Source organism: Sinocyclocheilus grahami, unplaced genomic scaffold (genome assembly GCF_001515645.1).
Source record: "Sinocyclocheilus grahami isolate Dianchi unplaced genomic scaffold, SAMN03320097.WGS_v1.1 scaffold775.1, whole genome shotgun sequence".
Lineage (NCBI taxonomy): Eukaryota > Metazoa > Chordata > Actinopteri > Cypriniformes > Cyprinidae > Sinocyclocheilus > Sinocyclocheilus grahami.
In genome coordinates this window covers 65,723-91,090 of record NW_015505954.1, presented here as the reverse complement: position 1 = coordinate 91,090, position 25,368 = coordinate 65,723, and the positions used below count along the sequence as shown (strand labels likewise).

The window sequence follows — 25,368 nt, the reverse complement described above, 5'->3', positions numbered from 1 at the left end:
AGATTGCTTACAAGTTACAAACCAAATTACCATAATCTAGTAATTACAAAAAATAAAAAAAAAAAACAGTGCTAAACCCTTAGTGATTTCTGACATTCTTGACGGTTAACGTTAGACAGGTTTAATGAGGATAATAACTGTGCGACGTATATATTGGTCGGAACACGTCACTTTTATTAGGCTGATGTCCATTTTTATTCGCATTACACAGTTGATGGAAACACACGCAGAAGCGCATATTCTTCTGCTTTTTTTTCATTAATGCAATATGCTAATAAGTTGGATGGAAACCCGGCTATTGTCTGCATCAAACCATGCTTCCGAACAAATGTCATTCACCGTTCTGGGCTGCTCCAGGACAGCTCTGTGTCTCCGAGCACGGTGCTGTCTGTGAGCGGGGTGGAGTAACGTAGCCCTCGATCACGCTGCAGTGTTTGTGAGAGCTGCCACCTTCTCCACCCCACGCACAGAGTGAAATTCTCCGATAGTTTTCGACTACAGTCCTTAAAGTTAACTGCAAGTAAGCGAACCTTTAACCAGCTGTAGCATTATGCCAGTTCCCTATGGTTCTATGCTATTCCTTTTTTCTTTCACTAAGTGAAGCAACACTCCATATTTTACTAGTAATATATAGTAAATATATGACCATAGGACTTTGAAATATCAGAATTTAAGCCTTACCTTTATCTTCCAGGACTGTTGTTGAATCTTCCAAAAGTTTTGGCTTGGGGTCCTTCACATGTGGCAGCAGCACATTCCACCGCACCAATAACACGGGGCTGCCCGCGGACGTGCCTGACTTTAAATCAGCGCTACTAAACACGGACATCGGCCGATGCCGATATATTAAAAAATGACAAATATATCGGCCGACCTCTGTACTAAACCAGAAAACAGTTATTTTAACTTTGTAATAGTACACAATATGATTGTTTTATTGTATTTTTGATAAATGCAAACTTGGTGAGCATAAGTGCCGCACAAAAAAAAAAAAAAAACATTTAATAATCATACCGATCCCAAACTTTTGAAAGATAGTGTCTGTTTTTATATTGTAAAATATATACCGAATTACTCAATGTGATAAAAGATTTTGGGCATACCACCCAAATCCTGTCTGTTGCATGACACCTTTATCGTTACAATATTGTATCATAGAAAGAATGGCAAAAAATGTTTATGCAAGGAACCGATTTCAAAAACCACAAGATGTTTTTCTGTGATTTATGAGTCTACAGGGAGTTTAAATTCATCCTGATGTTGTCAGGCTGTCTGACTATTGCGCTATTGCATAGGTACAATGACAATATGCCAGTCAAGGACAGAGCGTAATTGTGATTATGTATGTTGTAAGCTTGTGAGAACTCTCTAGTCTTTCTGAATGTGGTAAGCATGTAACCCACTAACACCGATTTTCACTCTATTTACTATTTCTTTCTCTCTTTCTCTCTCTCTCTCTCTCCCCCCATTGCAGTTACCATGGAAACTGTTCTGGTCTTCCTTTTTTCCTTCCTAGTCTATGTGGCGGGTAAGTGCCCCCCTCCATTTCACTCCAGGATCCTTGTGTCCGCTGGGATTGGAAAGAATTGGAAAAGGATGGGGAGAAAGCCATGGCATTACACATTAGCACCATCCTAGAGTTCTTAACTGAGAATTTGACAAGTGACCTCTCCTAATCTGGGATCACATGTATATGTGTGTGTCAGTGTATGTGTTTGCACTCTCTATAGTTCTTCAAAAGACTCATCTAAAGCTCTGAGTGTTGTAATTGTGCTTCTACATGTCGGTGAATTGCTGTCCTGCTTTTGCCAAACAAACTTCATTTGTGAAATGAGAGCATCCATTTAAATACACTCTCATCCATCTCAGTCCCCTGAGAGACACCACCCTACCCACAATTAGGCCACGTGAAACCGCCAGCACATGTGCACTAGATTCATATTCACACACAGAGCTCTCTACACTGGTAAAAAATTTATTCTTCAACTTTGTCAACAAACCTGTCGCCCACTGCTAAAAGCACTGCTGACTGTCAGACTAGTTTTCATCTGGTTTTCTTTCACACTGCAACCACAAGGTTCCTTCCTTCTATTCTTTCCTCCCTTCATTTTCCATTCCTTCCTTTCATTGTTTGTTTCTTCCTTCTTTCCTTCCTTCCTTCCTTTCTTCCTTCACTGTTTCCTTTAAATAGTCGCTTTCTTACATTAAACTTGGTAAATTACCATAAAATGGACATATCAACTTTTATGATAAATAAACAATGCACTCTTGCATACAAAGCATAAATATTTATTCAGATTTCAGAATGAACACTTTGTGTATACAAAATTTGTAATACATATGTTGAGGACCTAATCCGTCCGATATTTATCATGTTCGTCTGACGTTTGTCTGTATATGAACAACTTTTTATGCAGGGGAAATTCCTGACATTAAGCAACAAACCATTTACATGCGCTGGACCTTTGCATTGTAAGAATGTACAGGGATGCTTAAGGTATAAAAACGCTGATTTGTTAGGTGATGTTTTGTCATTAAAATCGTACTATTTCCTATTAATTCAGTAGAATGTATGGGAATACTAGGTAATACCAACATGGTGGCACGGTGGCTTCACTTTTATGATGTCATGAGCAATCCAGTTCTCTATTAAATCAGTCGTGATGCCATAGAAGAACAATTTTGGCTTCCCCGAAGAACCTTTCAGTGAACAGTTCTGAAAAGAAACATTTATTTATTAGTGTTAGGAATATTTTAACAATCTAAAGTAGGGCTGTGCCTATTGAAGAAAAATGTGATATGCAATATGTTAAATAATGTGATATTCGATATGTGATATGATATTGTTTTAAGTGAAATCTATTTAAATAATATTTAAATACTAAAAGTTATATAACCAATGTATATGTTTTACATTCTTTCTTGGAAAAGAAAGCATCACTACAACTTCTGAAAGTGATAGTGCTTTAACTTTCAGGCATGCTTACATTAGATATATTTAACAGTAGCATTCAAGTAAGAAACAATACAGAAACTCAATAATCAAATGTAAAACTAAAACACTGCATAGTCTTCACATTAATTAATACACATTGATTCATAATAAAGCTACAAAGGTTAGTCGGTCAAGTGGAACTGTGAGTGCTTTTCTCTTTTTCTTTTGTTGTTTGATAGACAGCTGCAGGTTTATTGTATTGGGCTGCTAGGAAATCCTATTTCTTTCCAAACTGTTCACGTTCTCTTAAGACTAGGGCTGCACAATTCATCGGAATTACACTGCAATCGTGATTTGGCAAAGGCTGCGATTTTTTGGATGTGCTGCTTGTCAGTAAAGAAGGGTTTCCTTTCAGTCGGTCACGACGAGTCACGTCGTGACTGATGAATTGGGATCTCGCTTCAAGAGACCAATCTACTTCGAGTGTAACTAAACGAGCCAATGCACATTGGCATGCAATTATTGCATCCAGCTGCCGCTGATCACAGCGTGAGCATAAAAACTCAGCCGGTGCAATGCATACCAGCTTTTCACTTCAGAGCCGAGCGACAACATCGTTCTGCTCCATCCAAGTGTCTTCAGTGAGCTACGAGTTCAACGCGCTCTTGGAAGCTTCTGGTGTTGGCGGACGGCGCTTCAGAGGTGGTCGTTCCTGTGTCGAGTGGGTTGCGCATTTCAGGCTGCACTACCCCCTGTTGTGCTGCAAGCGGTCATTTCCCCTGTGTGCCTCAGCACTAAAAGAGCAATTCCCTAAAAGAACAATTTCTCTAAAAGAGTACAATAAGCGGGTGCATCTTTGTAAAGACGACGGATCGTCTTTTTAAGATGCTGTTTCACCCATGTGTTTCTGGTTACCTAGCGCCAGGTGATGGTCACGATCACTGCCTCACGTGTCTAGGCATTAAACATGCTGAGGACCCTTGAGCGCCATCTCTGGCTGTGTCTGGTTGATGTGAGGGACTCCGACAAAGTTCAGTTCCTTAATGCCCCTGTGTCCCAGACCGGCTTCTTCGGTGACGCGGTCAAGAGCTTGGCCCAGCAGCTCTCGACTGCACTGAAGCAGACTGAGGCGGGTCGTCACACCCTGCCCCAGCGGGCAGCTGCTGCCTCCACCCATCCGCCGGCCACAGCACCACAGCCTGCTCGTCGCCGAGGGCGGCCTACTGCTCCCGTGCCGCATCCGCAGCAGCCTCCAGCAAGCGGTGCCGTGGAGCTGGGCGTGGGCAGGCCGCCCCACCCGTCCAGGCCCCCTTCAAACCTGGCAGTGAGCGAAAGAGCAAGAGGCCCCAGGACAGGTGACCCAGAGAGGGAGGCAGCTGCTCTTTGGGGGATGGTGAAGGCATCTCTCCCTCCCCCAGAGGAGGGCTGGGTGGAGAATCAGAGAAAACCGCTCTCTCATAGAGATATTCCAATCTCTGGGTCCCAGGAGGGCACGGAGAGTCACGGACGGCCCAACACCGGACCTTACTCATCCTATTCCATCGCCAGCTGGCAGCAGCGGGCGGTTTCAAGAGTGTCAACAAAGGCCCTTCTCACGCACCCTCTGCCAACCTGTGGAACCAGGTAAGCGTTGCACCGCACACTCAGACCCCTCTCCGGTCCGCTCACAGGCCGCCCGAGTTGGGTCCCTGCGTTCCACCTCGCTGCGTCACTGCGGTGGTTCTGTTGGTCCCACTTGCACGGTATATGGGTGCCTGGCTAGCGCTACCCAGCCTGTCTCGCTAACTTCTGTGGACCATCAGCCTCGGCTATGCGATCCAGTTCGCCCGGCTTCCCCCCAAGTTCAGCGGCGTCCGCTTCACAACAGTGAAGGCAGCCGATGCTCCTGTCTTGCATGCTGAGATCGCAGTCCTACTGGCGAAGGATGCAATAGAGCCGGTCCCTCCAGCCGATATGAGGACGGGGTTTTATAGCCCTTACTTTGTTGTGAGTTACGACCAATCATGGACCTGCGTGTCTTGAACCGGGCCCTTCACCGGTTACCGTTCAAGATGTTGACGCAGAAACGCATCTTCTGGTGCGTTCGTCCCCGAGATTGGTTTGCAGCAATCGGCCTGAAGGACGCGCACTTTCATGTGTCGATCCTTTCGCGCCACAGACCATTTCTGTAGTTTGTGTTCGAAGGACGGGCATACCAGTACAAGGTCCTGCCCTTCAGGCTGTCCCTGTCTCCCCATGTCTTCACGGAAGTCGCGGAGGGGGCTCTTGTTCCCCTCAGAGAGCAGGATGTTCGAATCCTCAACTATCTTGATTAATTGCTTATACTAGCACAGTCTCGAGATCAGTTGTGCGAGCACAGGGACCTGGGGCTCCGGCGCCTCAGCCTGTTGGGTCTTCCAGGCAACTGGGAAAAGAGCAAACTCTCTCCGACGCAGAGGATCTCTTTTCTCGGTATGGAGTTGGATTCGGTCGAACAGACGGCACGCCTCACAGAGGAACGTGCACGGTCGGTGCTCATCTGCTTGAATTCATTCAAGGGCAGGACAGCGGTCCCACTGAAACTATTTCAGAGGCTCCTGGGGCATATGGTAGCTGCAGCGGCACTTACACCGCTAGGGCTATTGCATATGAAACTGCTTCAGCATTGGCTTCATGGCTGAGTCCCGAGGTGGGTGTGGCAGCGCGGCACTCACCGGGTCCAAGTTACACCGGCCTGTCGACAAACCTTCACCCCATGGTCAGATCTTACGTGCCTTCGGGCAGGAGTGCCCCTACAACAGGTCTCCAGGAATGCTGTGGTTTGCACGGATGCCTCCACCACCGGCTGGGGGGCCACGTACAACAGGCACACAGTGTCGGGGGTTTGGACGGGTCCCCATCTGCACTGGCATATCAATTGCCTAGAGTTGTTAGCAGTGCGCCTTGCCTTGAACCGTCTCAAAGGGCGCTTATGGGGCAAGCACGTGCTGGTCCGAACGGACAACACAGCGACTGTTATGTACATCAAACAACAAGTTGGTCTGCGCTCCCATCGACTATCGCAATACCTCCTCCTTTGGAGTCGGAAGGTTCTGATGTCACTTCGTGCCATTCACATTCCGGGACTGCCTCGAGCTACGCTCCCGGGAGAGTGGCGACTCCATCCCTAGACGGTCCAGCTGATTTGGGGATGTTTCGGAGCCGCTCAGGTAGACCTGTTTGCCTCTCCAGAAACCTCTCACTGCCAGTTGTTCTACTCCCTGACCGAGGGAACACTCGGCACTGGCACACAGCTGGCCGCGGGACCTGCGCAAATATGCGTTTCCCCCAGTGAGCCTTCTCGCACAGGCGCTGGGCAAGGTCAGGGAGGACGAGGAGCAGGTCCCACTTGTGGCGCTGTATTGGCCCAATCGGACCTGGTTCCCCGAACTAATGCTCCTCGAGACAGCCCCTCCCTGGCAGATTCCTCTCAGGAAGGTTCTACTGACTGGGGCACCCTGTGGCACCCGTGTCCAGACATCTGGAAACTTCATGTCTGGTCCCTGGACGGGACACAGAGGTTCTAGGTAGTTGACACCATCACTTCAGCAAGAGCACCGTCTACGAGACACGCTTACGCCTTGAAGTGGAACCTGTTCGTCGAGTGGTGTTCTTCTCACTGAGAAGACCCCCGGAGATGCCCGATCAGGGTCGTGCTTTCCTTTTTGCAGCAAGGGCTGGAGCGATGGCTGTCTCTCTCCACCCTTAAAGTTTATTTCGCTGCGATTGCTGCTAACCATGACCCCGTGGAAAGGAAGTCGGTAGGTAAGCATGACCTGGTCATCAGGGGGGCGAGAAGGTTAAATACTTCCCGGCCCCCCTCCATACCCTCTTGGGACCTGTCTCCAGTGCTTAAAACACTTCAGCAGGGCCCATTTGAGCCTTTGCAGTCAGTCGAGCTAAAGTTTCTTTCAATGAAAACCCTGCTCCTACTTGCACTGGCCTCCATCAAGAGTGTAGGGGACCTGCACACATTTTTGGTCGGCGATTTGTGTCTAGAGTTTGGGCTGGCTGACCCCCAGGTAATCTTGAGGCCCCGGCCCGGCTATGTGCCCAAGGTTCCCACTACTCCCTTCAGGCATCAGGTGGTGAGCCTGCAAGCGCTGCCCCCGGAGGAGGCAGACCCAGCCCTAGCTTTGCTCTGTCCCGTCTGATTCTTGAGATGCTTGTTTAGTTACTCCCAGGTAATCTTGAGGCCCCGGCCCGGCTATGTGCCCAAGGTTCCCACTACTCCCTTCAGGCATCAGGTGGTGAGCCTGCAAGCGCTGCCCCCGGAGGAGGCAGACTCAGCCCTAGCTTTGCTCTGTCCCGTCCGAGCCTTGAGATGCTCGTTTAGTTACACTCGAAGTAGATTGGTCTCTCGAAGCGAGATCCCAATTCGTCGGTCACGACGTGACGTCTCCGTTCCCTCCTTCAGGGAACGATGGTTACATACGTAACCGAGACGTTCTGTGATCAGTAGTAAAAACTGCTCCAACCGAAGGCCAGAGGGCGCTCTTGTGCTGAAACTCCAAATTTGCCTGCAGAAGAAAGAAAATGCAAGAAATCTGTCAATGGAGCTGAATAAACAGAAGATTAAACTGCTTTAATTTATTTAACGTGACTAATAAATAAACTATGACAATATATGGTTTATCTGAGTTCCTCTTATTATAATATTCATTATAATAATGTATATGTATAATGTGATGCTAATCGACATAGCCTTTATCACTGCATAGAAAACTATGAAATAATATGTTGCGTGTTTTATTCTGTGTAAGAAGCCACATCATCTCACAGAAGGATTTTATTTCAAACACTGGACTGACGTTATGAAGTGAGTTTGGAGTAAAAACATAGCAAATGTTGTCTTTTGTTGGAGAAGATCATAAATGCTTCATAAATGCTTTGCATGTTTGAAAGAAGTTTGACACGTGTTGCTTTTTCAAATATATGTTACAAGCGACTCAAACTCACAGTGCTTTCAGATAGAGCAGCAATTACGCATGCCCTTCAGGAGTGTGTCAGACAGACAGCACGAGACCGCAACGAGTTGTTTTCTGTAACTTATTGTACTTAATAACTCATTTTAACGCCAAGCAAGTCATGCAAGGAACTTTTCGCAACGTTTAGAAGTAGCCTATTATTAAAATAATAATTCAGATATCGCATGCCATTGCGATATGCATATTGCGATATGTACATTTGCGATATTTCGATAATTTTGATATCATGCAGCCCTAATCTAAAGAATATTTTTCTGCTATAAAGAACATTTTGTGCAATGGAAAGTTTCCATGGATGTTAAAGGTTCTTCATGAAATCATAGATGCCAAAAATGAACCTTTATTTTTAAGAGCGTATCAACTGTTAACACACACAGCAGATTCTGTCATTCTGCAGTCCCATTTTCTATTGTTCAGCAAATCTTTGAGGTCAAAATTTTGTAATTTCCATAGCAGGCTTTCAAAAGTAAGGATTTCCTCAAAGATGCTGCAAGAGCTTCATACATCGGTAGGTTATAAAAATGACAATGAACAATATTTATTCTTTCATGTCCACACAATTTTGCTAATGTGGCTGTACCTTTAAGACAATGTAAACATCAGTGCCAAAATACCAGTAAACTCTGTGATGTTAGTTGCTTTAGTGCTTTCGTTTCAGTTTTGTCCAATTTGTCAAAATCTTAAGCATTAGCTCCAAGTGATAGTTCTGTAAACAGTGTGGAGTAATTGTGTTATCTCTGTCACAATGTTAGAATTGATCCAAAGCAGATAACAGTGCATTCTGACTTTGTACATGCTCATCTGGAATCTTATGCTTTGTTCACACATAGCTTCAAAAATTGGCATTTTACTAGTAATTTTACAATTGATCATCTTAGAAAATTGCCTGTTCACACATGATCTTAAAATGGTAATTTACCAGTTATTTTCCGTCAAAGGTTGTACGTGTGAAAGCTCCTCATTGTTTCCCCCTTACCTTCATTCTTTTTCCTCCTCTCTTTTTTTCCTCTTCTCTTTCTTATGCTCCTCTCTGCTTATTTTTTCTTCACTGTCCCTTTCACTTTATTGTTTATTACTTTATTCCTTCTTTTTTCCTTCCATCCTTCCTGCCTTCTTTCTTATTGCATTGCTTCTTCCTTCTATCCATCCATTCTTTCTTATTTTTTTTCCTTCACTGTCCCTTTCCTCCATTCAGGGATTTTTTTCCCCTTCCTTCCTTCATATGTATGTTATTTTCCATCAACCTTTTTTTTGTCATGTTCCTTTCCACTCTACCTTCAGGTGTCTCTCATTGTTTGTGTATTGCACTGTACATTCAGTCTTTCTGTGTCCACTTCCTGTCTTTTTTCATTACCTGTTTTTTTTCTCCTTGAGGTTCCTCTGACCTTGCTCTCTCCCTTAGTCCCTCTCAACTCATATTTGAGGGTGTGTAAAAGAAGGAAATATGTAATTGCATTTGTGAAAGTCCAATTAAATAACCAATAGAGCTTTTATGAAGGCCAGGGGAGGGGGTAATATGCTTCATATAAATACCTTCACCTGTCAAATTATCCTCTGCCATCTATCATACGTCATATTAAGAGACTTGTTAATAGATGATTTAATTTAATAAACTGGATTGTATTTAAGACTGTTAACCCCTTAAATGCTCATTCCAGTTTGATGGTGATTCTAGTCTAGTATATGATCAACTCTATTGTAACATATAGCATACATTAAGACAACTTTAAAAGCACAAAGCCCATATTAGATTGCTTGGAAAATAATTTTTAAACTCATCTTTTTTAGTACCACAGTGAAGACAAATCAGTAAGATGTTAATCTTTATAAGTTTACCCTCCTGTCTCACATGCATCAATTTAGTCTTATGGATTCTTAGAGTTTGATATACAGCAAATCGTACTGACCCTGCCAAAAACACTTGTTATTATGCCTGAATCAGATTGCACATTCATTAGGCAATGTCATATTTCTGCCAATACTGCATCTAGCTTAGGGCTCTGTGATCTTTCTCAACAAGCAAAAACACCCACCACAAACAAATAACATAATGCAACACTCTTGTTTCAGTTATTGGATGTTTTATGAATATAACGATTCCACTCTGTTTTTCTATTTTCTCATAATGGTTTCTGCTCTCTGTGTTGATCTTCTGTCTTAGCTTTGTCTGACTCTGCTGCCCAAGGCAAGTTATGCTTTATTTAATTTACCACATCACTACATTTTCTATTTAACCATATGTACTTATATTAAGCCAATGGCTTCATGTGTAATTTCTGATTGTTTTCCATCAGATGGAAAAGAGAAGGGATTGGAACCATTTGTATATGGTAAGAATCAATACTTACAAAAGCTTACACAGGTCAATATTTACTTACATAACAAGGATTATGTCACTGTATAAGGAACATGCTTCTCAAACAGCAGGAACCCAAAGATTGGAATAAAATTGGTATTTTGGCATCCATCACCTTTATAGTCAAACTTCGGATACAGTCATATTCATCTGCACCTTCAGAATGCAATTACACCCTGATGCATCTAAATGAGATCTAAATTAGATTTTTTTTATTCATTTACAGTATTTACAGTAACAAATAAAAGTATTTTGATAATCTCCAGAAAACTATTTAATATCTGAAAAATAGCAAATAGTCCTTTGAAATTGAGTGACTTGACTAAATATATTGTCTACCAATAGGTAGTTGGTGCAAAATACAGGTCAAAGTGGGCTTCAAAGCCTATCCACCCAAACCACATTTGCAGCATGCGACCACATCGCATTTGTAGTGTAAACACTAATACTTCTTGATGCATCTTAGGCAACTGTGAAGGACCGCCTACTCACCTGTCAATCAACTATGTGGTTAAACAAGGATCAAAATACCAGGTGTGAATAGGGCCTCAGTAAAGTCTCACAAGTAAAAAAGATCACATCAAACATGTGGTCATCACTCACACTCCTTTGGAACTTCAAGATGATACTATAAAGAAACAAAAGATTAGAAGAGAAAGAGAAAGTTTGTAAAACCACTTCAATTGCAGATACTAGCTACATCAAGCTGTTTAACCAGACAAGAAGAGCAGCTGTCAGGGAAGAAACTAAGAGGCCAATGTCTCACTGACAGCTCCAGAGCTCTTTGGCTGCCTAGACATCAACAACCACTTCAGGACTTAACAGGTTTGGCCTCTTTTGGAGAGTGGCTAGAGGCAAGCCACTTCTGAGTGACTCCACAATTTAAACATCATGCCTTGAGTTTTCCAGAAAGAAAAATGTCTAGGTTATGTATGTAACCCTCGTTCCCTGAAGGAGGGAACGGGGACGTTAGATCAGAACAGACTGACAAATGGGGTCTCGCCCGAGAGCCCAATCACCTTTGAGTGGTAACAGAACGAGCTAATGGTACGCTGAGTACCTTGGTCTGAGAAATTTGCATTGCGACCTCCGCCCCGCTGTGTGGGTATATAAGGAGCAGCGGAGGGGGTAATATGCTTCATATAAATACCTTCACCTGTCAAATTATCCTCTGCCATCTATCATACGTCATATTAAGAGACTTGTTAATAGATGATTTAATTTAATAAACTGGATTGTATTTAAGACTGTTAACCCCTTAAATGCTCATTCCAGTTTGATGGTGATTCTAGTCTAGTATATGATCAACTCTATTGTAACATATAGCATACATTAAGACAACTTTAAAAGCACAAAGCCCATATTAGATTGCTTGGAAAATAATTTTTAAACTCATCTTTTTTAGTACCACAGTGAAGACAAATCAGTAAGATGTTAATCTTTATAAGTTTACCCTCCTGTCTCACATGCATCAATTTAGTCTTATGGATTCTTAGAGTTTGATATACAGCAAATCGTACTGACCCTGCCAAAAACCCTTGTTATTATGCCTGAATCAGATTGCACATTCATTAGGCAATGTCATATTTCTGCCAATACTGCATCTAGCTTAGGGCTCTGTGATCTTTCTCAACAAGCAAAAACACCCACCACAAACAAATAACATAATGCAACACTCTTGTTTCAGTTATTGGATGTTTTATGAATATAACGATTCCACTCTGTTTTTCTATTTTCTCATAATGGTTTCTGCTCTCTGTGTTGATCTTCTGTCTTAGCTTTGTCTGACTCTGCTGCCCAAGGCAAGTTATGCTTTATTTAATTTACCACATCACTACATTTTCTATTTAACCATATGTACTTATATTAAGCCAATGGCTTCATGTGTAATTTCTGATTGTTTTCCATCAGATGGAAAAGAGAAGGGATTGGAACCATTTGTATATGGTAAGAATCAATACTTACAAAAGCTTACACAGGTCAATATTTACTTACATAACAAGGATTATGTCACTGTATAAGGAACATGCTTCTCAAACAGCAGGAACCCAAAGATTGGAATAAAATTGGTATTTTGGCATCCATCACCTTTATAGTCAAACTTCGGATACAGTCATATTCATCTGCACCTTCAGAATGCAATTACACCCTGATGCATCTAAATGAGATCTAAATTAGATTTTTTTTATTCATTTACAGTATTTACAGTAACAAATAAAAGTATTTTGATAATCTCCAGAAAACTATTTAATATCTGAAAAATAGCAAATAGTCCTTTGAAATTGAGTGACTTGACTAAATATATTGTCTACCAATAGGTAGTTGGTGCAAAATACAGGTCAAAGTGGGCTTCAAAGCCTATCCACCCAAACCACATTTGCAGCATGCGACCACATCGCATTTGTAGTGTAAACACTAATACTTCTTGATGCATCTTAGGCAACTGTGAAGGACCGCCTACTCACCTGTCAATCAACTATGTGGTTAAACAAGGATCAAAATACCAGGTGTGAATAGGGCCTCAGTAAAGTCTCACAAGTAAAAAAGATCACATCAAACATGTGGTCATCACTCACACTCCTTTGGAACTTCAAGATGATACTATAAAGAAACAAAAGATTAGAAGAGAAAGAGAAAGTTTGTAAAACCACTTCAATTGCAGATACTAGCTACATCAAGCTGTTTAACCAGACAAGAAGAGCAGCTGTCAGGGAAGAAACTAAGAGGCCAATGTCTCACTGACAGCTCCAGAGCTCTTTGGCTGCCTAGACATCAACAACCACTTCAGGACTTAACAGGTTTGGCCTCTTTTGGAGAGTGGCTAGAGGCAAGCCACTTCTGAGTGACTCCACAATTTAAACATCATGCCTTGAGTTTTCCAGAAAGAAAAATGTCTAGGTTATGTATGTAACCCTCGTTCCCTGAAGGAGGGAACGGGGACGTTAGATCAGAACAGACTGACAAATGGGGTCTCGCCCGAGAGCCCAATCACCTTTGAGTGGTAACAGAACGAGCTAATGGTACGCTGAGTACCTTGGTCTGAGAAATTTGCATTGCGACCTCCGCCCCGCTGTGTGGGTATATAAGGAGCAGCGCGAGCAACTCGCATTCAAGTCTTCCCTGAGGAGCCGAGCCATGTGACCCAGCCGCGGAACAGCAATTGTGGCAAAGGGACGTAACGTCTCCATTCCCTCCTTCAGGGAACGAGGGTCACATACGTAACCTAGACATTCCCTTTCAGTCGGTCACGTTCAACGTTACATCAGAACAGACTGACGAATGGGGTCCCTTCCAAAATACCACAATGGCTGTCTTCCAGTGACCTGCGTAAGTGATAGCACCCTGTCGTGAGGCCAGCACGAGCAAAGGGCTATACCTAACACAGAATACACTAGGTAGCATATTCCAGCTGGAAGTATGCTGACAGGATGCCTGCTCGTAAGAGGTCTTACAAAGCACAAATCAACCAACATAGTGGTGATACATATGAATCTCTGAGGTACCCAGCCTGCAGGGTGGATATGGTTCAACGTCAGAGATGGCTAGGGTGGCTTGCCAAGGGAAAGACACATGCTGCCGAGAGAGACTTACTGTGGAAATACACATGTGGGATTGCCCAAGAGGGGAATCACAACATATGGAGGCACTTAGTCTAACACAGGGGCTGACTGACAGGGCATGCACGCACATGCACTACACAACAATGCTGGAGGAACCCAGGGTTCTGAACTGTGGCACTCACCTGAGGAGAATAGCGCACACATCCAGTCCGTGGAGTGGAATGGTGCAGCAAGCGAATTGACACCAAGCAGGTCCTGTTTACTGGCCCGATGGGGCAAGTATACGGGAGAACACGGGTTCTACATGGAGATAACAGAATCTCGCAAAAAGCCCGCAGCTCTACAGATGTCTGTTAGCGAGGCGCCATGCGCCAGCACCCAGGAGGAAGCCACACTCCTAGTTGAGTGAGCTCTCGCCCCTAGGGGGCATGGCAGGTATTGAGCCTGATAAGCCAAGACAATAGCATCCACTATCCAGTGGGATAGCCTCTTGGAGACAGCCTTTCCCATCTGCTGGCCTCCGTAACAGACAAAGAGCTGATCTGAGGTCCTGAAGCACTGAGTTCTATCTACGTAAGTGCGGAGATCACGTAGTGGACAGAGCAGCGCCAGGGCTGGGTCTGCCTCCTCCGGGGGCAGCGCTTGCAAGTTCACCACCTGATCTCTAAAGGGAGTGGTGGGAACTTTGGGCACGTATCCAGGCCGGGGTCTCAAGATAACATGAGAGTTGGTTGGCCCGAATTCCAGGCACGCTTCGTCAACTGAAAATGTCTGCAAGTCCCTGACCCTCTTAACCGAAGCCAAATCCGTCAGGAGTGCAGTTTTTAATGATAAGAATTTTAACTCCACTGAAAGCAAGGGTTCGAAAGGAGCTCTCTGCAGTGCGGATAAAACAACTGTGAGGTCCCAAGAGGGAACTTGTTGAGGGCGAGGCGGATTGAGCCTCATGGCTCCCCTCAGGAACCTGGTGATCAGGTCATGTTTTCCAAGAGACTTACCATCAACAGGATCACGGTGAGCCGCAATGGCAGCCACATAGACCTTCAGGGTGGAAGGAGACAGCCTTTGTTCCAACCCTTCTTGAAGAAAGGAAAGCACTGACCCGATCTGGGATTTCCAGGGGTCTTCTCAACGTGAAGAACACCAAGTGACGAAGAGGTTCCACTTCAGAGCATAGGCATGTCTGGTAGATGAGGCCCTAGCCGAAGTGATGGTCGCTACCATCTGAGGTGGCAAGGTACCAAAACCTTCTGTGACCCATCCAGAACCCACACATGTAGGTTCCAAAGATCGGGACGTGGGTGCCAGAGGGTACCCCGTCTCTGAGAAAGAAGGTCCTTCCTCAGAGGGATTGGCCAGGGAGGGGCTGTCGCGAGGAGTACAAGTTCGGAGAACCAGGTCCGGCAGGGCCAATAAGGCGCAACCATGAAGACCTGCTCCTCGTCCTCCCTGATCTTGCACAACGTCTGTGCAAGAAGGCTCACTGGGGAAAATGCATACTTGCGCAGACCCTGCGGCCAGCTGTGTGCCAGGGCGTCCATGCCAAGGGTGCCCTCGGTCAGGGAGTAAAACAACTGGCAGTGGGAATTGTCTGGAGAGGCAAACAGGTCTACCTGAGCATCTCCAAAGCATTCCCAAATCAGCTGAACTGACTGAACCACAGTGCTGTCCATATGGACCAGAACGTGCTTGTCCTTCAGCAGGCCCTTGAAGCGGTGCAGAGCAAGCCGTAATGCTAGCAACTCGAGGCAATTGACATGCCACTGAAGTCAGGGTCCCGTCCAGGAGCCTGACGCATCATGTCCGTTGCACATGGCACCCCAGCCCATGGCAGAGGCATCTGTTGACACAACAAGAGACAGCCTTTGTTCCAACCCTTCTTGAAGAAAGGAAAGCACTGACCCGATCTGGGATTTCCAGGGGTCTTCTCAACGTGAAGAACACCAAGTGACGAAGAGGTTCCACTTCAGAGCATAGGCATGTCTGGTAGATGAGGCCCTAGCCGAAGTGATGGTCGCTACCATCTGAGGTGGCAAGGTACCAAAACCTTCTGTGACCCATCCAGAACCCACACATGTAGGTTCCAAAGATCGGGACGTGGGTGCCAGAGGGTACCCCGTCTCTGAGAAAGAAGGTCCTTCCTCAGAGGGATTGGCCAGGGAGGGGCTGTCGCGAGGAGTACAAGTTCGGAGAACCAGGTCCGGCAGGGCCAATAAGGCGCAACCATGAAGACCTGCTCCTCGTCCTCCCTGATCTTGCACAACGTCTGTGCAAGAAGGCTCACTGGGGAAAATGCATACTTGCGCAGACCCTGCGGCCAGCTGTGTGCCAGGGCGTCCATGCCAAGGGTGCCCTCGGTCAGGGAGTAAAACAACTGGCAGTGGGAATTGTCTGGAGAGGCAAACAGGTCTACCTGAGCATCTCCAAAGCATTCCCAAATCAGCTGAACTGACTGAACCACAGTGCTGTCCATATGGACCAGAACGTGCTTGTCCTTCAGCAGGCCCTTGAAGCGGTGCAGAGCAAGCCGTAATGCTAGCAACTCGAGGCAATTGACATGCCACTGAAGTCAGGGTCCCGTCCAGGAGCCTGACGCATCATGTCCGTTGCACATGGCACCCCAGCCCGTGGCAGAGGCATCTGTTGACACAACAACATGCCTGGACACTGGTTCTAGGGGAACACCAGCCCGTAGAAACGAGAGGTTCAACCACGGGGTCATGGTTCGGCGGCAGGTTGGAGTGATGGTCACCGCTGCGGTTGCCATATGCCCCAGGAGCCTCTGAAATAGTTTCAGTGGAACCGCTCTCTTGCCTTTGAATTGACTCAGACAATTCAGCAGTGACTGTGCGCGCTCACTTGTAAAGCTGCATGAACATGGCGACCGAGTCTATTTCCATACCGAGAAAAGAGATCCTCTGCACAGGGGAGAGTTTGCTCTTCTCCCCGTAGACCCGAAGACCCAGACGGGTGAGGTGTCTGAGCACCAGATCCCTGTGCTCGCACAACTGTACTCGAGAGTGAGATAGAATAAGCCAGTCATCAAGGTAGTCCAGAGCTCCCTCCGCGACCTTCGTAAAGACGTGGGGAGACAGGGCCAACCCGAATGGGAGAACTTTGTACTGATATGCTTGCCCCTCGAAAGCAAACCGAAGAAACGGTATGTGTCGAGAAAGAATGGAGACATGAAAATACGCGTCCTTCAGGTCGATCGCTGCATACAATCCATGGTATGAATGCATTCGAAAATACGTTTGGGCATTAACATCTTGAACGGAAGTCTGTGAAGAGCTCGGTTCAAGGCACGCAAGTCTAGGATTGGCCGCAACCCACCTGTTTTCTTGGGTACTATAAAGTAGGGGCTGTAGAAGCCGGACTTAATGTCGGCTGGAGGGATCAGCTCTATCGCACCCTTTGCCAGTAGGGTCGCGACCTCCGTGCGCATGTGCGCTCTGAGGAGCATCCTTGCCCATCATCGTAGCGTAAATACCCCGAAACCTTGGGGGACGCCAGGCAAATTGAATCGGGTAGCTGAGCCTGATCATTTCGGATGAGCCAGTGGGACGGACTGGATAGCTGTAGCCAGGCTCCCAGAAACCGAACCAGCGGGGTCAAAAGAACTACAGGCATACCCACAGTGGGGCAGCGAGGCGGAACAGAAGGCCCCGACATGGGAGGCGTAGCGTCCCTTAGTGAGGGCGGAGTGCGAGACATGGAAAAGGGGGCGTGAAAAGGCAATGTGTTCTCGAGACGGCCCTGCCTGGAAACTGGTAAAGGAAGAGGGGGACGTGAGCTGCAAGGAATCACATCGCCCTATCACACGCCGTGGGGCCAGTGGCGGAACAAAAAGAGAATGAAAACAAAGGATTCTCCCCTGGCGCTCCTCCGGGGGAAGGAGTGGTCCTGCTACCATCTCCTGAAGAGCTGACTTCCTCAACTCGGGGTCGCCCATCTTAGGAAAACCGCTTGACCTGACGCTTGGCACGTTTAAGGGCAGAGACGGGCTGTGCCACCCTTCTGTGGCCATCTCCTTGCTGCTGCTGTGGCCGAGCGGGAGTGGAGGAGGCCGCAGGGGGACGCCCTCGGCGACGAGCAGGCTGAGGTGGCTGAGCCGGCAGCAGTGGGCTGCCAGGGCAGAATATGTTTTATGGCCTCAGGCTGCTTCTGGGCGGCAGAGAATTGCATTCATTGAGAATGACAAAACTCTCAACCGCGTTGCTGAAGAGGCCAGCCTGAGAGACCGGGGAGTTGAGGAGCCGAGTCCGATCAGACTCCCTCATGACTGCCTGGTTCAGCCATAGGTGGCGCTCCTGGACCACCAAAGTGGACATCACCTGACCCAAGGAGCGTGCCGTGACCTTCGTCGCCCAGAGGGCGAAGTCGGTAGCAGTGCGCGCCTCCTGCAAGACTTCCGGGTCAGCAATGCCCTTGTGCAGCTCTTTGAGCACCTTGGCCTGGTAGACCAGGAGGATGGCCATGGTGTGCAGGGCAGAAGCGGCCTGACCCGCAGCTCTGTAAGCCTTGGCCACAAGCGTGGATGAGAACTTACAGGTTTTGGACGGGAGCTTGGGACCACCATGCCAGGTGGAGGCGCTCTGAGAACACAATTGCATCGCAACCGAGTGCTCCATTGGGGGTATCCCCGCATACCCTCTGGCCGCCCCGCCATCAAGGGCAGTGAAGGTGGAGGTAGCACCAGAACGGTTTCGGGCAGTTAAAGGTGCCTTCCACAAACTGGTAACTTCCTGATGCACCTCCGAAAAGAAAGGAACTAGAGGGGGGCGCTGGCGATCAGCGCGTGCAGCCCCCAGGAACCAATCATCCAGCCTTGAGCATTCGGGACAGGATGGAGGATTCCACTCGAGCCCGATGCTCTCAGCTGCCCAGGAAAGCATGACCGTCAGCTCGGGATCAGACTCGGGCAACGCTGGCGTCCCAGAGGGAGTCAACGCAGCCGAATCCTCATCTCCCGAGGACTCAAGCCCGCCTTGTGCTGTGGCGATCGACATTTGGTCATCCTCCTGAGCCCCGAATGAGATGCTGGGATCCTGATGAGAGGGCCCAGCAAGCTCAACCTGAGGCTCCACAGGCTGCAGTGTTTGTGAGGGGGGTGCGGCCCGAAGAGGCTGTCTCGTCAGGGAAGCCCACACCGTAACCCTCAGATCACCCTGGCCACCAGCCAAAGTAGCCCTCTTACGGGAAGAGGAACTAGACTAGATCCCATTCATCAGTCTGTTCTGACGTAATGTCGAACGTGACCGACTGAAAGGGAACCTGCAATCTGCGGTCAGTTTATTTTTGTAGTTTGAGTTCAAGGCTTAGATCTTTGGTCTGTAAGCTAGTGCTATGTTTGACACAAACTAAATTCAGCTAACAGTAACATCCAGAATGCATGGTGGGAACTTGGTAATTAAGTTTACAATTGAGCAAGGTACCTTAACTCAAATTGCTCCAGAGGTTTTCCTTGGAAAAAATGCTTTGGATATGCTTTGGAAAAAATAATAATAAATAAATAAATCTGCCAAAGATAACTAATAACTAACACTGGTTTTGTTAGGTTCTGTGGCATTGTAGGTAAAGTTTAGGGCTTGTAACCACAAGGTGGCATATGTGTAAATGCATGAGAATGACTTATAATCATAAAAATGTTTCAAAGTATATGGCAAATCTAATGGCTTTTAGAATTCTCAGCCAGATCCCATACTAAAATTGCAAATCTATAGTGACATATCTAAATAATAATAATAATAATAATAATAATAATAATAATAAAATAAAGATTTGTTTTGTTTAAATACAATACAGATTACATTAAAGATTGTATTTTTTATAATAAAATATTATTTCAGTCTTTCCTACTTTAAAATTGTATGTTTAATTCAATGTTACTTGCCATTTCTATCTACATAGATTTCTGCATATTCCAGGTTATATTTTTGAATAATTTAAACATGTTTTCAAAGAAAATAACTGTCTTCATAACTTTTAATTAAAATGTAGTAAATAAATGGATTTTTCTGATAAAATACAATTTAAAATCCCATCCTACATTTATTTTTCTCTTTGAATATTCTGTTTCATCTGAGAATTTTGCATTATACAAGTAAACTGGTTTGCAAAATGATTTTTTTTTTTTACATAAACTTGAGTCATTCTCAAAGAAACTCCAAAAATTAAAATCCTTTATTTCTTAACCAGACTATGAGAGTTTGAGGATCGGAGGTTTGGCGTTTGCTGTGGTGCTGTTTGCTCTGGGAGTGCTCCTTATTCTCAGTAAGAAACATTTTTATTTATTTATTTTTTTTACTTACCTTCATTCAAGTCTAAATCTTGCAAACATTACTAAACATTAGTAAAACAAAAGAAATCAGAGTACAATAGATAAACTGAGTTGCCACACAATTGATATAAATTATACAGCAGTGCTTTTATTCAACTGAGCATGAGATTAAGTTTTATTATGAAATAGAGATACATGAATATACGTCAAACTCAGTGGCAGAGATATAAATGAAGACACTCTTGTTATCAACATTTCATGCAAGTTACAAGAATAACATATGTAAGGGATTATTATCCCTTATTATCCCGGTCATTATCACAATATAAAACCCGACAAGTCGTTTGTATGTTTTGCCATTCATCCGTTTGATCTAAATCGTTTTGCTTGTGTGCACCCTGCAGGCCGCAGATGCCACTGCAGCATCAACCAGAAGCCCAGGTTAGTCCTATACAGTCTCTCTGATTCTCTGTCATGTGTGGCATGCATGGGTTTATAACCATCGGTTATAATTTTCTTTATATTTTATATTTTCTCAGGGCTCCAGGAGGTGAAGAAGCTCAAGCAGAGAACCTCATGGTCTCCAAGGGTGAGATTCAGTACTGTCTCTTGTAATACACACTGGTCATCTTTAAGACAAATTTTAACTACTGTTCTTGTATTCTTCCTCATAAAGCCAAGGAGACTCCTAAAGCAGAGAACTGAAGCAGTCCAGGTACAGCGACTTTCCTTATGAAAGTGTGATTGTAGCATCAGACATGTCCAAAGTGCAGAAAGTTTGCTGTTACTATGTAACATCGGCTTTATTTCTTCTCAGTGTTGTTAAACGCATAGCCATGGCTGAACGACTTCACTGATGCTGCGGATGCTGACAGAGAACTGAAGCAGTCCAGGTACAGCGACTTTCCTTATGAAAGCGTGATTGTAGCATCAGACATGTCCAAAGTGCAGAAAGTTTGCTGTTACTATGTAACATCGGCTTTATTTCTTCTCAGTGTTGTTAAACGCATAGCCATGGCTGAACGACTTCACTGATGCTGCGGATGCTGATGATGATGAAGCTGATTCCAGACCATGGCTATGAGAGGAAAGAGAGGAGACAGAGATTTGTGTGGGGAGGCGATGGGCCAGTGTCTTGTACGTAGACCTCTAGTCCTGTCACGTGAATAGTAACCGTATCCGTCTTTCCGTCTGTACCCTTTTGCAATAGTCTGTCTTGAGTGAGTTGTTTTAGCAAAACTAGCCACTTTCTGCAGATCATTCTTAATGTGTTTGGCTCCTCTCCAACTGAACTTGTGTGTGTGGTTAAAAGGAACAGTTCATCCAAAAATGAATATTCTCATTTCGTTCCAAATCTGTATGCAGTTTTTTTTATTTTATTTTATTTTTTATGTTGAAAACAAAAAGAGACAATATTAAATATTCTTTATGTAGCCCTTATCATATAATGACAAAACCTAAAAAAAACACCATAGTTAAAATTTTTGGATGAACTGTCCCTTTAATAAAAAATTTAGTTTTAACGTCCAACAGTGAATAACTGTTGCTGTTATTGTTGGTGGAACCACTTGTTATTGTCATTTGTGCCGCACCTGCTGTTTTTTTTCCCTTGTAGATTGTATAGATTATATGCACACATATTTAAAGTATTTAATATAAGTATTGATTCATATGTGATGAAGAATATTTTAATATACAATTTACGCATGTGCGCGCACGTATGGATAGATCCTGTAGAGCTTGTACGAATGTGTGAGTGCATGTATGCCTACATTCAGGGCACCTCCTCCCGACAATCTTTCGATCATTGTACCCAGACCAAGCACAAAAACAACACAGTACCACCACTGTACCAGAGGGGGCGCTATACCACTGTCCTCTGATCAGCTGCAACACTGCCAGGCTCAAAGCCCCCATTCGAACCCTCAGTCTAAACGTCTGTGGCCTGAGAACGAGACCGCAGGAGCAGTTCACTTCACCATAGTGCCGCAAACCTGTGTCCTTTACCATTACAATCACATGTCTTCTGTAGCCTATGTATTAACTTTCTTAAATTAATAGTTCACCCAGAAATGTAAATGTTTTATCATCGCCTACTCACCCTCATGTCGTTAAAACTAAACAAACAAGATGGTTGTCATTGTTATGTGGAGCAGAAAATTAGATATTTTGCTGAATGTCCAAGCAGCTGTTTTCCATATAGTAAGACAAAGCATAAAGTATGCTAGCACATGTGCAGCCGAACTCCGTTTGCTAGTGTGTCACACAGGCCCTCAACATAACAAGGACGTTTCATCCTTTTCCAGTGTCTGTGATATTTCTATCTAGAAGTTATGAACAACAAAAATGTCAGTTGTTGTCTTTGAAAGTAGTTTATTTGTTGTTGTTGACTGTGAAACAATGGGCAAGGGCAGTGTACTGTTAAATCTACATTTCATGACACAATCACAGTAATATTTGAAAATATATATATATATATATATATGCAAATGGTAGGATGATTAATTTATTGTAATTATTAACCCCGGGGTCAGTGTGATCCAGACAATACAAATTTACAATAATAATAATAATAATATAACTTAAGAATTTTGTGGTAAATTTGGTCCAAGGACATAGTATGACATTAAGCATGTAAAAATCCACTGCATGCTTGAATTGCAATTAGGAACTTGGCAAACATTTATTTTACAGTATTTTGTATACCAGAGATTCTTACTTGTCAAGTTGGCATGTTGAGTAGCACTTTATAATGTTCATGTTTTAAGTTTTAAATGTTACTAGTCAATAAGTATGGGTAATTGTGGGTGGCGTGGTCTAGTAGTTAAATGTTAGATCAAGAAAGGAATGAGCAATAAGCCAAAACCACTGTGCCCTAGAGCAAAGCATTTCAGAAAAAGTTAACATCGTGGACCTGAAGTGTTTGTTTGTCTGACAAGATCTGCATGTAGAACTGAAAAGCAAACTGCACTGACTGAGGCTTTATGAGTTATTTTCTTTTCAAAGCAGCATGAGTTAATCATTACTTGTGAGATATGGATTAGGAAGGGAATCAATATAAGCACTATCCTTAAGAAAGCCGGGAGGAGCTGAAGTGAGAGGAAAGTCAGAGGATTTGCAAATAAACCTTTTTATGTATGTTTGCATGTATGTATGTATGCATTTATTTATTTAGTTAGTGGTTGTATGGCTCTTAATGTTCTTCAGATCAGTGATTTGGTTTCTGGGTTCTTTAAAGATTTTAATTGGAATCTTTTTTTTTTTTTTTTGCTTCTCATGCATCTTCTGATTTAGTATACAGATTAAACAAAAACAATAATTAGCATAAAATTGTATGCAGATTTTGACAGCATTATGAGGGTTAAATCCATTGCAAGAGTTCAGGGGCGTGTCCACAAGGGTGGCACGGGGTGATAACTGCCACCCTAAAAATGAGCTTGCCAACTTGCCACCCCAAAGCAGAGTTATGACATCGGAGTGCAGTGAGAGCAGAGTGAGGAGACGGGCACCGTACAGATCGGAGAACGTACAGATCACACAGAAACAAAAACTTATTGTCAACTCTGTCCTATGATATATCAATAAAGTTGCTTGGAAACATAAATGTTGTGGAAAAAAAAATATTTATTTTTAACTAATTAAAACTTCACTATTAGTAATCTTACTGTGCTTCTATCTGTACCCTATCTGACTTAATGACTGATAAAATAACTGATGAAAATGATTTTCATCCTTCCAAGCAAAATTTGTGCTGCAAAAAGCAAAAATGACAGATTTAACTTTTTAATGCTGACAAATAAGATTGGCAAATCATTTAATACGCACCTAACCTACTTAAAGAAAAGAAAATAATGACACAACACATTCATTTTTTTCTTAATATTATTATATCTGCTCAAAGGCTATTACGTTCTTACATTTTGCGGCAATCATTCAGTGAAAATCTTCTTTAATAAAATAAATAATCAAAAGTCTATTGGTTAAAAATAAACAAAGGAGAAAGTAGTTTTTTGTTTGTTTGTTTGTCTAACATTTGTTTAGCATTTTAAATGAGTTCACCCTTCGACATTGTCACAGAAATTCATATCCTATATAAAACGAATAGAGGAGGGAAACGTTCTGGGGTGCAGAACAGAAAAAGACACAAAAAAAAAGCATTAAACTGAGGACTCTTCAACTAGCCAAAATTTGCGGAAAATTGCCATTTTGAATTCAGAATAGGTCATTTGTGTGATTCATGTATGCGATGCATTTTTTTGAATAGAGGAGGGAAACGTTCTGGGGTGCAGAACAGAAAAAGACACAAAAAAAAAAGCATTAAACTGAGGACTCTTCAACTAGCCAAAATTTGCGGAAAATTGCCATTTTGAATTCAGAATAGGTCATTTGTGTGATTCATGTATGCGATGCATTTTTTGAAAACGTTTCATACTTCAGTTCAAAACAGTGCTGAACTTTGACAAAAAGTTTTTTTTTTTATGTTATATTAGTGATTTTCTAATGTCTAAATATAAATCCAAAAGCAAAACTTGAAGATAACTGTATTGGAAACAGTTTATTGATCCTCTGCAGCCATCTACCACTGGTAAATAAAAAGGTTATTCTTTAGAGTGAAGTTTTACATTTACTGTTCCAATTTTGTGTAAATATGTATAAAATATGCATATTTTTGAGGCAAAAAATAAAGAAAACCCCTCCAAAACTACTTAACTCAAATGTGAGTTAGGGAATAGAGTACAGGAAGGTGACAACACTGATCTTGCATAATCCTCAGCAAATGTACATGTGAGGCAGGCCTAGTGTCGCCCCTCATTCTGCTCCTGCCACCCCCCCCCCTTCCCCGCCACCCCAAAATATAAACTCAATAAAGAAAACCCCTCCAAAACTACTTAACTCAAATGTGAGTTAGGGAATAGAGTACAGGAAGGTGACAACACTGATCTTGCATAATCCTCAGCAAATGTACATGTGAGGCAGGCCTAGTGTCGCCCCTCATTCTGCTCCTGCCCCCCCCCCCCCTTCCCCGCCACCCCAAAATATAAACTCCTGGACACACCCCTGCAAGGTAGAGGGCACTTATGAAACAATGACGTAAATCAGGAAAGTGCATAAAAAAGTGGAACGCTTTCAAGTTTGGTGAGCGTTTACGAAATTCTGAGAAAAGGGCAGATTGCTTTTCAGCAGCAACAAATTCATGTGTACAGATATCCACTGTAATTATGACAGTAATA

General features: G+C 43.9%; 1 protein-coding gene across 3 annotated transcripts in view; it reads left to right on the top strand.

Moving 5' to 3' along the window:
• Positions 1–21,009, top strand: part of LOC107561492 (FXYD domain-containing ion transport regulator 6-like) — a 79,195-nt gene extending 58,186 nt beyond the window's left edge. For 2 of the 3 annotated variants that reach the window (XM_016245946.1, XM_016245944.1), the window contains 7 exons: positions 10,103–10,126; positions 10,236–10,271; positions 20,056–20,130; positions 20,542–20,578; positions 20,677–20,726; positions 20,814–20,852; positions 20,955–21,009. In XM_016245946.1, coding sequence (XP_016101432.1) covers positions 10,103–10,126; positions 10,236–10,271; positions 20,056–20,130; positions 20,542–20,578; positions 20,677–20,726; positions 20,814–20,842 — 251 coding nt within the window. In that variant the 3' untranslated portion in view covers positions 20,843–20,852; positions 20,955–21,009. Of the gene's footprint in view, positions 1–1,478; positions 1,529–10,102; positions 10,127–10,235; positions 10,272–20,055; positions 20,131–20,541; positions 20,579–20,676; positions 20,727–20,813; positions 20,853–20,954 lie in introns of those variants that run through there. The other variant, XM_016245945.1, reaches the window with a different exon arrangement.
• Positions 21,010–25,368: the final 4,359 nt, after the last annotated feature.